Genomic DNA, 17,865 nt, shown 5'->3' on the forward strand with positions numbered 1-17,865 from the left:
AACATTTTGTGTAAGATACGAGATATTATTCTTAAATGCATGGTTGGCAGGCCTAATGGAATTAATTACAATTAAAAGCTATCTAATTACCTCCTACTCCCTATCACTTATAATGATGACTGATCCCAAAAGGACGCATGAATTACTAAAAACCATCTCACAATATTTATTTCTCCTGGAAGTTCTTGGGTCCTGGACTGAATTTTACTCATTCACCTCCTTTTCCTGAGCCCAGTTTTCTTAATTTTTCTACGTTCTCAGGGAAGAAACTGAAAAGTGGGAGCACACTTCCTGTTTCCAACTTCATTGTTTTGTTATATGTTGTAATGGATATACTACAGCTGGACGGTGTATAAGTATTAATAATTACTTCTTCTTACAAGGCGTTTTGTTTGTTTGTGTGTTTTAGTGCAAATCTATACAATTAGATATACGCGCTCTCACGGGGAATCGAACCACAGATTTTAGTGTTGTGAATTCGCTTACCCACTGGGGGAGACTCCTTCTAAGAAAATAACACTTTTCATTTCGATACACGACTAATGATGAACTCGAAAGACTGTTGGTACAAAAAAAAAACAACTAATAAATACTAACTTCTGTAATAAATAAAAGAATTAGCATTTTCAACTGGTAGAAATACTTCGTGATTATCGGATAGACAGTGGATGTGAGCTTCGTACGACCATCGTACACAAAACCAGTAGCCCGAGTTGTCTAAATGTAATAAAAGTGTTTCGCCTAAAGTTGTGTGTTGTTTTGACTGATTTGCAAGGCCCGATGAATCATGCCAACAGAATGCAATCAAAATTCATGTGTTTTTTTTCTGTCTACTTGAAAGAAAAATAGTTGCCAGCCAAATTCTTGCTACTTCAGGTTAGCATCAAACAACATCTGTGTGTTTACTTCTGAATGAACGACCCATTTCAAAAGATAAGTCCTGTTGTTGGATACAATATTTATAACTACCACCTCCGAACCTTCTATAAAATTCAAAAACTTTTAATACCTTATTTTTAAAAATTAAACTCGAACCCAGATTAAAAATTTCAAGTTTATACAAACTTAAACTCTGTTTCTAATTCATTAAGTTTTAAGTTTTTTACACAATGCTAGAAACGAGTGAAGGCACGTGTTTGTCATTTGGACTATACAAACAGTCCTTAAAAGCAAATAATTAACTTTCCTAGGACATTTTGTGGAAGGTAAACTACATCATGTAATGAGCGATAATCATACATCATGACCTCTATAAATCACTTACTTCACTACTCGTAGAGTAAGAATGGACTTTATAACAGTAGGTCCAGCATGGCCAGGTGTGTTAAGGGGTTCGATTCGTAATCTGAGGGTCGCGGGTTCGAATCCTCGTCACACCAAACATGCTCGCCCTTTCAGCCATGGGGACGTTATAAAGTGATGGTCAATCCCACTATTCGTTGGTAAAAGAGTAGCCCAAGAGTTGGCGGTGGGTGGTAATGACTAGCTGCCTTCCCTCTAGTCTTACACTGCTAAATTAGGGACGTCTAGCGCAGATAGCCCTCGTGTAGCTTCGTGCGAAATTAGAAAACAAACAGCTATAACAGTAATTATAGGAGTAACTATAAGCGACCAAATAGTTAAAACAACAACAACAACAAAAAATAATAAAATGTCCCCAGTAGCACAACGGTATGTCTGCAAACTCACACCGCTAAAAACCGGGTTTTGATACCTATGATTAACAGAACACAAATAGCCCATTTTGTAACTTTGTGCTTAATTTCAAACAAACAAAACTGAACAAAACAGAGTTTCGTGAATCTAGCAGAAGACCGAGAAACTTCGAGTCAGTCCTACAGTTTATTGTTAAGCACTTTTGTCGAGATCCCTAAGATATAATTGGGATTTATGTTTTGTGGATAAAGTTAGAAGTTTTATATTTCTAATAAAGATACACAAGTTCGTGCCTATAGGGTTGGAAATGAGCGATTTGCTCATTAGATCAACAGCTGACTGTGTCGTTTGTTTGCTTTGTAATGTTAAAGTAGAGACCTAAATGGATTCAAGGTCCCTGAACTAATTATTAATATGGCCTCGTAAAAAAATATTTTATGCATCATATTACGTAATTCAACTAAAACATGTCATTACTGCCCAATTATTTTTTCTGTAATAGCTCGTTTTTGTGTGTGTGTACGTAATACATTAAAACTGACCGTGTATAATGAACTGTAGTTATTTATAGGTTACACTTCTATTTCTCTGTGGTATAGAAATTCATTTATTTGTTCACTTATTTTAATTAAATGTACCGTAATTACTTCATGAGTGTTGTTTGTATGCCGCTCTTGTGTGAACTGTCCTAAAACAACAAAATAAACAAAACGAAGCAACTTTCATCTCGCCTGTATCGTCTACTGTCTATACGAAATTTCTACAAATTGTTACTACGTCATTTTTATTTGTCAATCAACGAAAAAAATGTTAAAATTATCTGAAATAAACAGAATTATTCAGGTTGTTATAAATACACACGAAAGTATCTACTTTTTCTTCTGTATATGGAAACAGCGTGCTCGTTTTAGCGTAGAATTTGATTGTGCTACCTGCTGTGTGTACCGTGAGGGGTGAGGGAATCGAGCTTCGAATTTCTGCGTTGTCAGTCCGTAAACTAACCACTGATCCACCAGGAGACGCTTTTTATACGTGTATAAATAAAATAAGTGGGACTAGAAATACTTATGAATCATGGGCTCTCTGAAATAGTGTGGCTTCCCACTAAACATTTTCAAAGAACCTAAAGAAAAGTATCTTATATTTGTAGGTGGGTAAGTTTTATGTTTTAAGATAATTTAAACGTGTGTCATTCTAAGATTAATGTGCACATGTGCATCGTACAATATTGTTGCAACAAAAAGTTCTAGTGTAAAGATAGTAAGGAACGAGAACATGCTAAAAAACTAGGAAATGAAAAGAAACAATAGATAATACATTATATAAGACTGGCAGAGAAAAAAAACAAAGCATGTACATGTGTTTTTCAAGAAGTTTTAATACCATTCACTGTAAAAATGCACAGAAAAATATCATTACATAAGAAAGGTGCAAGTTAACAGGAATACTACCACCACAAAGAGAAAGGTTTAGAAAGACTGAAATTTCCAACTAAGGTTATCGTTATTTTACAACAACAAAGACAGAAGTAACAGCATTAGAAAAAAAAATAATCACAGTTTTTCAGCCACATTTGGACAGTTGACTTGACTGTCCTGCGAATATGTTACACAACTGTTTTTTTTTTTGTTTTTTTTTAGTAATAGGAGAAAAACAAACAAAAATACAATACAATACTGAATAGAGTACAGCATTTGATAACTTTTGAAACTTCATATTTATGTAATAAAATAAATGCATTATCTTGGGTAAATTACCACTTGGAGATTTTTGTTTTATGAAAAAAACAACAAGAAATAAACATTAGTCAAGAAGAGCATGCAATATTTCATTTGACTGATTATTAGTTTTGAATGATGTACATTATTAAAACTATTGAAAATGTACTATTACAGCCAGGTCCTACGTTAAAAAAACACTACAAGTGTGTGTGTGTATATATATATGTGTGTGTGTGTGTGTGTACTTATGTCTGTGTTGTTACAGTTAGATCATGGCTAAAAACAGCTCAACCCAAATACATTGAGGTACTGTAAAACATTTTCTTCACCTTTAACATTTACACTATGATATGAAAAGAGTTCCAATCATCAGAGGTTTTGTGCTAACAAACAGCACCTGTGAACACGAGAGGCACAGAAATATGACGGATAGTTACCCTGCCAAATGACCTCAACTTTGTCATGTAAATTTATAATTTCATTATATCTAAAGACAAAACTTTCTGGTAAACATTTTTCAAAAATAAGATTCCATGGTCACCAAAAAATTTAAAACTTTTTGTTGTCACCTGTATAAGTTTTAATATTTAAAAGGCACATTTCCAAAACAAATATGTTTTTACCAAACCTAAATATACCAATTAAAATTTGCATGCATACATATAATCCTGTTTTTATTGTTAGAAGTTCAACAGATATGTTTTGTGGGATATGCATGCCACTATTAAACCAGTCAAATGGGATAATTCAGCCGAGATTCAGAATCACCTGCTATTTTGTTGTTTAACAAACAGTCTGTTCGAGTTGAAAAGAAAATACAGTTGAGATAAAGAACTTTTTTTTAATGAGAATGGTGTACGAATTATTACTTATTAAGTCATAATATTTCTAAGCAACAAAACTACATGATCGTTATTGGAGATAGACCATCCATGCTCACAATTCCAATTATAAATAAATAAAAATATAAAAGGTTGTATTCATGTCTTTGTAACCTTCTGGTCCCTTCTTATATAATAAAAGTAAAGCAATCAGATTTTCACAACACTACTTTCAGTTAACAACAACTTATATAACTTTCTTCGAAAAAAAAAACAGTACGATAACAATACGCTAACAACAGGTTCTGCTACATTAGTTTGTTTTTTTTATCACTAAATTTATAATTGTCAAAAATGTTTAAAGAAGTGGGAAAAGCGACAACAGTAGTTATAATTCTCTTTTAAACATGCAAGTTGGTTACAGAATGGACAGAATATTGAAAACTTACAAAACCTTTTTTGTTTTTTTCATTTGAAGCATAAAACAACCAAACCACAAAATATTCTATTTACTATTCTTCGTAACAACAAATACATTACTTGGTTTCTTTCCCACATCGTGTATTATAGAATGATAGCAGATGAATATGCAAAAATAGATTAGATTTACAAATATGAAATTTTGCACCCACTACTACAAGTATTATATTGAATAAGCTTGCAAAAATACAATATATATATATAAAAGGTCCATTGAAAACAACACAAGCACACACTACAGTAGTCTTATATAGTAAAGAAGCGACTGTGATACGAAGACAGCTTATCAAAACGTAGTAACGACAGCGTAATGAAAAACAGTTATTTCAAATGTTTTGTCATATAAATGTCTTAACTGGTAAGAATTTCAAACTTTTTCTATTTAACAAAGTTAATAATCTTGTATTGTATCTTGTGAGAAACTTAAAACAGTTTAATTTCTAATAAACCTTGTAATGATGATGGACTGCTGATTATAAAAACAAGTCAGTTAGGTTATATTAACTTAGAATAAATTTTTCCAATTTCAACGAGGTATTCAGGCTGGTATGCTCATTTACAAAACCAGATCTTTAGATAACCTCCAACACTCTGGTTTACTCTCATTCCAGAGGTTTTTATTATTCTTTTCCAAGCTTCCTTGTATCACAGTGACGACATTAACAACATTCTTTCCCGCAACGTGGACAGCGAGTTGGTCAGTCAATCTTTTTATCTATTTTGTTCTGAAAACCTTGAACTTCAGTTTAGATTGTCGACTTGGAAAAGGACACTCTTAAGTGGTTGGATTCACTAAGTTGGTGGTTGTGCATTTTCTGTGGTAAGAAAAAATCAAAACTTTAAATAATAAACTCCTGACTATAAATTCTTAAGACAAGGTTTAGGCAGTAAAGCATTATTTTCACAGTTTTAAAATCTCAAAAACATAGTACGACAAGCAGCTGCACTGGACCACTATTTATGGCAATAATATTGAACTCTGTTTAACTCTAAACCATGCATACGATGGAAGCTGTGCATTTGGTTGTTATTATTGTTTTAAAAATACATTAGCACTTCTCTCCAAAGAATTCTAAATTATTTGCAGCTAAAATCAAAGCAAAATTACAATCGATACATGTATACCGAAGTAAAACAAAATGCTATGTTAGCAATACAGAAATGAAGTTGTAATAAAAACTAAACAGATTTTGCTGTCACAGAAATCACACTTTCAAGAAAAAAAAATTGTTTATATTAACCATTATTTTGTTTATAATGAAGTGAAACTTACTATCAAAGCAGTAACAGCTTCTTCTAGTGACTTCATCTGGATGAGAGCCATCTTGGGGTCTTTACTGTAATATTAGATGAATTTCAACTTTCACAAAGTGCAGAATAATCAAATCATTATAGTAAAACCTGTTCCATGGTTATGAATGCTTTTCAGCTGCTTATTTGACATTAAGTAAAAGGTAAGAGAAAAATGCACTACAATATATTTTTATATTTTAATTTTGTTTTTTTAAATTCCACAAACATGGTAACAGTTGCAGACAGGACCTTTTGCATATTAAACATCAAGAGCACTTATTTGTATTTATTCAAAAGTTACATCACATAACAGTGATAGAAACAAGCTGTGTGGGAAAAATAGTTGGACCACACTAATTAATACAAATGTGTAACAAATGACAAAACAATTACTATATTGAAGAACATGCATCTTCCAAAATGTTTCATCTCAATTTATTAACATAACGGTTAAAACTCTAGATTTCAAATATAACTCGCACATTTTGGACTTTTCAAGCACCCTACGTTTCAAATGTGGACTTCAGACAGTTCAAATGATACAGTATGTGGAACATTTACAACAAGCTTACTTATCAAGGAGATAACAATCAGGAATATGCAAATCAAATCAAAGTTAATGTTTTTTCTCCTATATAAAAACAACTAAATTTTACTTTAATTCAAACACAATGAAAAAAATGACCAAAGTGTACTTACGGGAAAAACTTGAAGGCTACAACACTACCTCCTGTTTTACTAGTAAAGGCATCTCTGATCTCTTCTTCAGTAATATTAGGCCTTTAAACAAATCAAATTATTTCATGAAATAATTATTATTACACTACTAAAAATTATTAAACAGAGTTGTTTAAAGTTCATTAGTCCAAGTTATTTGTAAAAAGTACTTTTATTATACATTAATGTATCGGTTATATTTGTGACCACTGGTAAGGAATAAAAGTTCTCACCATTTAACTCCCACAAGTAACATTCACGCAAGTATCTAAATAACACAGTGTGTTTTTAGTACTGTTTCTTAACCACATGTATTGAATAGATAGATTATTCACAGGAAGTATGAGATTATACCCTTTAACTACCTTTTCCTTTAGAACTTACAGGGTACTCTTCTAAGGTACACACTTTTCTGTAACTGTTTCAAATTACACATCTACTTTAGGGGTAGGTATTTCAGGTTTATTTCTGAGACCACAGTGAATCGTGATGGTTGGTTTTTTAATCTTTTGAACCAGTAAGTATTGTATAAAGACTTACTTGTTGGGACAAAAAATTTTAATTTTGTAACAAATCAAGCAAACAAAAAGCTATTTTAAAAATAGGTTGCCTATAGATATTGTGGAGGCAGTAAATTTAAGTGAGTTTAATAGAAAGCTTGATAAATATACAGATGATAAAGACTGACTTTAAGATTCTTTAAAATTAATTTATTAACAGTTTTAGTTTAGTTTAGAAAATGGAACAACAGAGATGGACCAATAGATCCCACGTTGTGTGAAAACGTAAAAGTATTATTATACTTGATGTGATTCAAAACTTGTGATTCCACAAAAATTCTAATAAATAAAACAAAATTTTATAAGCTAAATTTTTAATGTTGTAATTTGTTTGCGAGATAAAGGTGCTGATTGTAATAATCAAATAGGTTTTAGAAATATCTAGAGCAAAGATTAATTATAAATATGAGAATCAGTTAGTTACTAGAAGACTGAACGAGCATCAGTGAAGTACTTAGACCATTGCTAGTGACAATATATATTCAGTTATTCAATAAAGTAGTAGCAAAATTTCACTACTATGTTTCACTTCAGTCCTTGTATCATTAGTGCGATGTTTTCATTTGAATGTCACTTGTAAACTTAAGTCTGCAAGTTACTGTGCTGTACAAGTAAAGGCAGTTTGTAGAAAGGGAGAAATAAACTAATTTGTTGTTCTTAAGTGGACTAAAATTTGAATTATTTTTACAAAATAATTTAAAAGAACAATACTACATAAATACATGCAATCAATTCCATATAATTGGCTGATAGTATAATATTTACATGGTACAAGAGCTAATTTCCAATGAACAAGAAAACAAAAGCACCTACGGTATATTGGACAAGTGGAGAGTGGCAGTGGGAGGGTAGATGTTCTGGTAGTTTTTCGACCCTGGCTTTTTGAAACGATGCAGAGGGGAACTAGTAAAATCTTTGGTCAATCCAGCATCCTGGTACACAGAGGATAAAATCTGGATAAACTTTCATCTTGCTTTGTATGAAGTCATCAAGATAGATTTACACTAATACAGCTAAACCTTAACTGTTCTGTACATGCCATCATAACATATTTATGATGTAAAGTTATGTGCATATAATTATGTGGTAAAGCCTAACATTCAATCAATTAATGCTTTCATTTATTGAACTCGAGTCTGTAAGTCTTTCCTTGCTGAAGGTAGAGGGGATTAGTCTGCTGGATCAAACACATATTGGAGAAGGAAACCTGACTATGATTCTGATTTTATTATGTAAATATGTATGAAATGTGGCAAACATTTAGTAAAATCCATAAATCTGCCACACACAAAACATCAGAAGAGTAGTTACAAAGTTATTGGTATTCAAGATGTGTCTGTGAATTGACAAAATGAGCCTGGCTTGGAATCTAACAGGTTGGAATACAAATGTCCAATGGTGGGACAGCAAATTTCTGGACTTACAATGCCAAAATCTGGGGTCTTATTTCATGCAGTAGACACAGCAGGAAACCCACTGTAGCTCTGTTTTAAAAACAAAGAGTGCAAGGTAATGTTTACATGAAGAATAAAAATACTTTTGTCGATCATAGAGTTTTGCATGTTGTATTTGCATAACCTCTAGAATCTACAAAAAACGTATTTACAGTTTTTTCAGTATCCTTGCACACTGTATGTGGTACTCACCACCAACTGTGCTAAATCAGCAATCTAAAGTAAAATGAATAATAGATAACACTAATATCAAATACATTTTACCAGGGTGAATGAAACCATGTGACAGGTCATGACATGTGCACTTTAACCTCTACTTGTGTAAATAGGGATAGCGTGAAAATTTATGATTAATGTATAATGAAGTGCTTCAAATTTTAAAAGAAACTGGAGCTGTTGGTATCCTACATAAACAAAATTTCTTCTTAAATCATATCACAAGTACATAATTTTAAGCAGTGTGAAACATTATACATGATTTAAAAATCTCTAAAATTATAAAAATTCACTGCAAATCAAATATTTTACATATCACAATGAAAGTGATACCAACTCTTGAGTTATATGTACCTAGTTTTACAAACTAACACATTATATATAATAGTTTCATTATTTTTTCAGACAATACTTCAGTTAATTCAATCATATAAAATGACAAAAACAGGAAAAAAAAATCCAAACTACATCCGGGATCTATGTATTACCATTTCTGCTAAAAACAACAACACAATACTGTACATCATTAAACAACCAATTAAAGTCTGAGAACAGAATATTGAGGCACATTTATCACATATTTCTTTCAATGATGTATAAAGCTGAAGATTAAATTTAACAAAAACATTATTATATGTTTATATGAAGCACAGACTGGCCTAACAAGATGTCACAAAAGATCCCAGTAGGCTCTGTTTGAAAAGTACTTAGATTGTTGTAATTTCAAAGCAGAACTTGTAGAACTTTTCTAGCTATTTCCCTTGGAAATCTTAAAGAATCCAATCCATCCCTTGTTTATCTCTTGAATAGTACCAAATAAAAATGAACCTTGATATTAATGGCTATGTTGGCTGTAAGATGTATTATTAGTTTTACAAAAAAACAAACAAAAACGTTAATGTCTTACTGGCTGTCCTTCTTTCGGCATCTGGACAACCTGATGTTTTGATGGTGTTACTCTGATCTGTTTTCCAAATACTATGATTTTGTCCAGGTGTGTCATTGCTAGAAAGAAAAAAGAGAACATGACAATAATTTTACATAAAAAAAAATTAAACTGAGGGAAGCAAAAATTTTATATAAAAAAACGACATTTTAAAACAAAGTGATTGTTAAGAAGAACAGCAAACTGTGTATTAGATAAACACCTCTACTGGTTAGTAACAGTCTATACCAAAGTGATTGTTAAGAAGGACAACAAACTGTGTATTAGATAAACACCTCTACTGGTTAGTAACAGTCTATATTAAAGTGATTGTTAAGAAGAACAAACTGTGTATTAGATAAACACCTCTACTGGTTAGTAACAGTCTATATTAAAGTGATTGTTAAGAACAACAAACTGTGTATTAGATAAACACCTCTACTGGTTAGTAACAGTCTATACTAAAGTGATTGTTAAGAAGAACAAACTGTGTATTAGATAAACACCTCTACTGGTTAGTAACAGTCTATATTAAAGTGATTGTTAAGAAGAACAACAAACTGTGTATTAGATAAACACCTCTACTGGTTAGTAACAGTCTATACTAAAGTGATTCTTAAGAACAACAAACTGTGTATTAGATAAACACCTCTACTGGTTAGTAACAGTCTATACCAAAGTGATTGTTAAGAAGAACAACAAACTGTGTATTAGATAAACACCTCTACTGGTTAGTAACAGTCTATACTATAGTGATTGTTAAGAAGAACAGCAAACTGTGTATTAGATAAACACCTCTACTGGTTAGTAACAGTCTATATTAAAGTGATTGTTACGAAGAACAACAAACTGTGTATTAGATAAACACCTCTACTGGTTAGTAACAGTCTATATTAAAGTGATTGTTAGGAAGAACAACAAACTGTGTATTAGATAAACACCACTACTGGTTAGTAACAGTCTATACTAAAGTGATTGTTAAGAACAACAAACTGTGTATTAGATAAACACCTCTACTGGTTAGTAACAGTCTATACTAAAGTGATTGTTAAGAACAACAAACTGTGTATTAGATAAACACCTCTACTGGTTAGTAACAGTCTATACTAAAGTGATTGTTAAGAACAACAAACTATGTATTAGATAAACACCTCAACTGGTTAGTAACAGTCTATACCAAAGTGATTGTTAAGAAGAACAACAAACTGTGTATTAGATAAACACCTCTACTGGTTAGTAACAGTCTATACTAAAGTGATTGTTAAGAAGAACAACAAACTGTGTATTAGATAAACACCTCTACTGGTTAGTAACAGTCTATACTAAAGTGATTGTTAAGAACAACAAACTGTGTATTAGATAAACACCTCTACTGGTTAGTAACAGTCTATACTAAAGTGATTGTTAAGAACAACAAACTGTGTATTAGATAAACACCTCTACTGGTTAGTAACAGTCTATATTAAAGTGATTGTTAAGAACAACAAACTGTGTATTAGATAAACACCTCTACTGGTTAGTAACAGTCTATACTAAAGTGATTGTTAAGAACAACAAACTGTGTATTAGATAAACACCTCTACTGGTTAGTAACAGTCTATACTAAAGTGATTGTTAAGAACAACAAACTGTGTATTAGATAAACACCTCTACTGGTTAGTAACAGTCTATACTAAAGTGATTGTTAAGAAGAACAACAAACTGTGTATTAGATAAACACCTCTACTGGTTAGTAACAGTCTATACTAAAGTGATTGTTAAGAACAACAAACTGTGTATTAGATAAACACCTCTACTGGTTAGTAACAGTCTATACTAAAGTGATTGTTAAGAACAACAAACTGTGTATTAGATAAACACCTCTACTGGTTAGTAACAGTCTATACTAAAGTGATTGTTAAGAACAACAAACTGTGTATTAGATAAACACCTCTACTGGTTAGTAACAGTCTATATTAAAGTGATTGTTAAAAACAACAAACTGTGTATTAGATAAACACCTCTACTGGTTAGTAACAGTCTATAATAAAGTGATTGTTAAGAACAACAAACTGTGTATTAGATAAACACCTCTACTGGTTAGTAACAGTCTATACTAAAGTGATTGTTAAGAACAACAAACTGTGTATTAGATAAACACCTCTACTGGTTAGTAACAGTCTATACTAAAGTGATTGTTAAGAACAACAAACTGTGTATTAGATAAACACCTCTACTGGTTAGTAACAGTCTATACTAAAGTGATTGTTAAGAACAACAAACTGTGTATTAGATAAACACCTCTACTGGTTAGTAACAGTCTATATTAAAGTGATTGTTAAGAACAACAAACTGTGTATTAGATAAACACCTCTACTGGTTAGTAACAGTCTGTACTAAAGTGATTGTTAAGAAGAACAAACTGTGTATTAGATAAACACCTCTACTGGTTAGTAACAGTCTATAATAAAGTGATTGTTAAGAACAACAAACTGTGTATTAGATAAACACCTCTACTGGTTAGTAACAGTCTATACTAAAGTGATTGTTAAGAAGAACAACAAACTGTGTATTAGATAAACACCTCTACTGGTTAGTAACAGTCTATACTAAAGTGATTGTTAAGAAGAACAAACTGTGTATTAGATAAACACCACTACTGGTTAGTAACAGTCTATATTAAAGTGATTGTTAAGAAGAACAACAAACTGTGTATTAGATAAACACCTCTACTGGTTAGTAACAGTCTATACTAAAGTGATTGTTAAGAACAACAAACTGTGTATTAGATAAACACCTCTACTGGTTAGTAACAGTCTATACTAAAGTGATTGTTAAGAACAACAAACTGTGTATTAGATAAACACCTCTACTGGTTAGTAACAGTCTATACTAAAGTGATTGTTAAGAAGAACAACAAACTGTGTATTAGATAAACACCTCTACTGGTTAGTAACAGTCTATACTAAAGTGATTGTTAGGAAGAACAACAAACTGTGTATTAGATAAACACCTCTACTGGTTAGTAACAGTCTATACTAAAGTGATTGTTAAGAACAACAAACTGTGTATTAGATAAACACCTCTACTGGTTAGTAACAGTCTATACTAAAGTGATTGTTAAGAACAACAAACTGTGTATTAGATAAACACCTCTACTGGTTAGTAACAGTCTATACTAAAGTGATTGTTAAGAACAACAAACTGTGTATTAGATAAACACCTCTACTGGTTAGTAACAGTCTATACTAAAGTGATTGTTAAGAACAACAAACTGTGTATTAGATAAACACCTCTACTGGTTAGTAACAGTCTATACTAAAGTGATTGTTAAGAACAACAAACTGTGTATTAGATAAACACCTCTACTGGTTAGTAACAGTCTATATTAAAGTGATTGTTAAGAACAACAAACTGTGTATTAGATAAACACCTCTACTGGTTAGTAACAGTCTATACCAAAGTGATTGTTAAGAAGAACAAACTGTGTATTAGATAAACACCTCTACTGGTTAGTAACAGTCTATATTAAAGTGATTGTTACGAAGAACAACAAACTGTGTATTAGATAAACACCTCTACTGGTTAGTAACAGTCTATATTAAAGTGATTGTTAAGAACAACAAACTGTGTATTAGATAAACACCTCTACTGGTTAGTAACAGTCTATACTAAAGTGATTGTTAAGAAGAACAAACTGTGTATTAGATAAACACCTCTACTGGTTAGTAACAGTCTATATTAAAGTGATTGTTAAGAAGAACAACAAACTGTGTATTAGATAAACACCTCTACTGGTTAGTAACAGTCTATACTAAAGTGATTGTTAAGAAGAACAACAAACTGTGTATTAGATAAACACCTCTACTGGTTAGTAACAGTCTATATTAAAGTGATTGTTAAGAACAACAAACTGTGTATTAGATAAACACCTCTACTGGTTAGTAACAGTCTATACTAAAGTGATTGTTAAGAACAACAAACTGTGTATTAGATAAACACCTCTACTGGTTAGTAACAGTCTATACTAAAGTGATTGTTAAGAACAACAAACTGTGTATTAGATAAACACCTCTACTGGTTAGTAACAGTCTATACTAAAGTGATTGTTAAGAAGAACAACAAACTGTGTATTAGATAAACACCTCTACTGGTTAGTAACAGTCTATATTAAAGTGATTGTTAAGAAGAACAACAAACTGTGTATTAGATAAACACCTCTACTGGTTAGTAACAGTCTATACTAAAGTGATTGTTAAGAAGAACAACAAACTGTGTATTAGATAAACACCTCTACTGGTTAGTAACAGTCTATACTAAAGTGATTGTTAAGAAGAACAACAAACTGTGTATTAGATAAACACCTCTACTGGTTAGTAACAGTCTATACTAAAGTGATTGTTAAGAACAACAAACTGTGTATTAGATAAACACCTCTACTGGTTAGTAACAGTCTATACTAAAGTGATTGTTAAGAACAACAAACTGTGTATTAGATAAACACCTCTACTGGTTAGTAACAGTCTATATTAAAGTGATTGTTAAGAACAACAAACTGTGTATTAGATAAAAACCTCTACTGGTTAGTAACAGTCTATACTAAAGTGATTGTTAAGAAGAACAACAAACTGTGTATTAGATAAACACCTCTACTGGTTAGTAACAGTCTATATTAAAGTGATTGTTAAGAAGAACAACAAACTGTGTATTAGATAAACACCTCTACTGGTTAGTAACAGTCTATATTAAAGTGATTGTTAAGAAGAACAACAAACTGTGTATTAGATAAACACCTCTACTGGTTAGTAACAGTCTATACTAAAGTGATTGTTAAGAAGAACAACAAACTGTGTATTAGATAAACACCTCTACTGGTTAGTAACAGTCTATATTAAAGTGATTGTTAAGAAGAACAAACTGTGTATTAGATAAACACCTCTACTGGTTAGTAACAGTCTATACTAAAGTGATTGTTAAGAACAACAAACTGTGTATTAGATAAACACCTCTACTGGTTAGTAACAGTCTATACTAAAGTGATTGTTAAGAAGAACAACAAACTGTGTATTAGATAAACACCTCTACTGGTTAGTAACAGTCTATACTAAAGTGATTGTTAAGAAGAACAACAAACTGTGTATTAGATAAACACCTCTACTGGTTAGTAACAGTCTATACTAAAGTGATTGTTAAGAACAACAAACTGTGTATTAGATAAACACCTCTACTGGTTAGTAACAGTCTATACTAAAGTGATTGTTAAGAACAACAAACTGTGTATTAGATAAACACCTCTACTGGTTAGTAACAGTCTATACTAAAGTGATTGTTAAGAACAACAAACTGTGTATTAGATAAACACCTCTACTGGTTAGTAACAGTCTATACTAAAGTGATTGTTAAGAACAACAAACTGTGTATTAGATAAACACCTCTACTGGTTAGTAACAGTCTATACTAAAGTGATTGTTAAGAACAACAAACTGTGTATTAGATAAACACCTCTACTGGTTAGTAACAGTCTATACTAAAGTGATTGTTAAGAAGAACAACAAACTGTGTATTAGATAAACACCTCTACTGGTTAGTAACAGTCTATACTAAAGTGATTGTTAAGAAGAACAACAAACTGTGTATTAGATAAACACCTCTACTGGTTAGTAACAGTCTATACTAAAGTGATTGTTAAGAACAACAAACTGTGTATTAGATAAACACCTCTACTGGTTAGTAACAGTCTATATTAAAGTGATTGTTAAGAACAACAAACTGTGTATTAGATAAACACCTCTACTGGTTAGTAACAGTCTATACTAAAGTGATTGTTAAGAAGAACAAACTGTGTATTAGATAAACACCTCTACTGGTTAGTAACAGTCTATATTAAAGTGATTGTTAAGAAGAACAAACTGTGTATTAGATAAACACCTCTACTGGTTAGTAACAGTCTATATTAAAGTGATTGTTAAGAACAACAAACTGTGTATTAGATAAACACCTCTACTGGTTAGTAACAGTCTATATTAAAGTGATTGTTAAGAACAACAAACTGTGTATTAGATAAACACCTCTACTGGTTAGTAACAGTCTATACTAAAGTGATTGTTAAGAACAACAAACTGTGTATTAGATAAACACCTCTACTGGTTAGTAACAGTCTATACTAAAGTGATTGTTAAGAAGAACAAACTGTGTATTAGATAAACACCTCTACTGGTTAGTAACAGTCTATATTAAAGTGATTGTTAAGAACAACAAACTGTGTATTAGATAAACACCTCTACTGGTTAGTAACAGTCTATACTAAAGTGATTGTTAAGAACAACAAACTGTGTATTAGATAAACACCTCTACTGGTTAGTAACAGTCTATATTAAAGTGATTGTTAAGAACAACAAACTGTGTATTAGATAAACACCTCTACTGGTTAGTAACAGTCTATACTAAAGTGATTGTTAAGAACAACAAACTGTGTATTAGATAAACACCTCTACTGGTTAGTAACAGTCTATACTAAAGTGATTGTTAAGAACAACAAACTGTGTATTAGATAAACACCTCTACTGGTTAGTAACAGTCTATACTAAAGTGATTGTTAAGAAGAACAACAAACTGTGTATTAGATAAACACCTCTACTGGTTAGTAACAGTCTATACTAAAGTGATTGTTAAGAACAACAAACTGTGTATTAGATAAACACCTCTACTGGTTAGTAACAGTCTATACTAAAGTGATTGTTAAGAACAACAAACTGTGTATTAGATAAACACCTCTACTGGTTAGTAACAGTCTATATTAAAGTGATTGTTAAGAACAACAAACTGTGTATTAGATAAACACCTCTACTGGTTAGTAACAGTCTATACTAAAGTGATTGTTAAGAACAACAAACTGTGTATTAGATAAACACCTCTACTGGTTAGTAACAGTCTATACTAAAGTGATTGTTAAGAACAACAAACTGTGTATTAGATAAACACCTCTACTGGTTAGTAACAGTCTATACTAAAGTGATTGTTAAGAACAACAAACTGTGTATTAGATAAACACCTCTACTGGTTAGTAACAGTCTATACTAAAGTGATTGTTAAGAACAACAAACTGTGTATTAGATAAACACCTCTACTGGTTAGTAACAGTCTATATTAAAGTGATTGTTAAGAACAACAAACTGTGTATTAGATAAACACCTCTACTGGTTAGTAACAGTCTATACTAAAGTGATTGTTAAGAAGAACAAACTGTGTATTAGATAAACACCTCTACTGGTTAGTAACAGTCTATACTAAAGTGATTGTTAAGAACAACAAACTGTGTATTAGATAAACACCTCTACTGGTTAGTAACAGTCTATACTAAAGTGATTGTTAAGAACAACAAACTGTGTATTAGATAAACACCTCTACTGGTTAGTAACAGTCTATACTAAAGTGATTGTTAAGAACAACAAACTGTGTATTAGATAAACACCTCTACTGGTTAGTAACAGTCTATACTAAAGTGATTGTTAAGAACAACAAACTGTGTATTAGATAAACACCTCTACTGGTTAGTAACAGTCTATACTAAAGTGATTGTTAAGAACAACAAACTGTGTATTAGATAAACACCTCTACTGGTTAGTAACAGTCTATACTAAAGTGATTGTTAAGAACAACAAACTGTGTATTAGATAAACACCTCTACTGGTTAGTAACAGTCTATACTAAAGTGATTGTTAAGAAGAACAACAAACTGTGTATTAGATAAACACCTCTACTGGTTAGTAACAGTCTATACTAAAGTGATTGTTAAGAACAACAAACTGTGTATTAGATAAACACCTCTACTGGTTAGTAACAGTCTATACTAAAGTGATTGTTAAGAACAACAAACTGTGTATTAGATAAACACCTCTACTGGTTAGTAACAGTCTATACTAAAGTGATTGTTAAGAACAACAAACTGTGTATTAGATAAACACCTCTACTGGTTAGTAACAGTCTATATTAAAGTGATTGTTAAGAACAACAAACTGTGTATTAGATAAACACCTCTACTGG

General features: G+C 31.5%; 1 protein-coding gene across 1 annotated transcript; it reads right to left on the reverse strand.

The window, feature by feature from the left end:
• Window positions 1-3,014: 3,014 nt before the first annotated feature.
• On the reverse strand, window positions 3,015-9,945 carry LOC143229971 (polypyrimidine tract-binding protein 3-like). Its single transcript, XM_076462877.1, has 5 exons — window positions 9,826-9,945; window positions 8,062-8,180; window positions 6,671-6,751; window positions 5,952-6,015; window positions 3,015-5,493 (listed from the first exon to the last, which is right to left on the reverse strand). The coding sequence occupies exons 1-5, from the start codon at window positions 9,943-9,945 to the stop codon at window positions 5,425-5,427; spliced, it is 453 nt and encodes a 150-aa protein (XP_076318992.1). The 3' UTR covers window positions 3,015-5,424.
• Window positions 9,946-17,865: the final 7,920 nt, after the last annotated feature.

The sequence above is a fragment of the Tachypleus tridentatus genome, chromosome 1 (genome assembly GCF_004210375.1).
Source record: "Tachypleus tridentatus isolate NWPU-2018 chromosome 1, ASM421037v1, whole genome shotgun sequence".
NCBI lineage: Eukaryota > Metazoa > Arthropoda > Merostomata > Xiphosura > Limulidae > Tachypleus > Tachypleus tridentatus.

Excerpts from the sequence above, each read along its gene's own strand:
- LOC143229971 (XM_076462877.1), bottom strand. The coding sequence starts at position 9,945 with ATGTTCTCTTTTTTCTTTCTAGCAATGACACACCTGGACAAAATCATA. Across the intron at positions 6,752-8,061 it reads CTCCACTTGTCCAATATACC|GCCTAATATTACTGAAGAAG; the intron begins GTAGGTGCTTTT and ends ATTTGTTTAAAG. Across the intron at positions 5,494-5,951 it reads AAGCTGTTACTGCTTTGATA|AAAATGCACAACCACCAACT; the intron begins GTAAGTTTCACT and ends TTCTTACCACAG.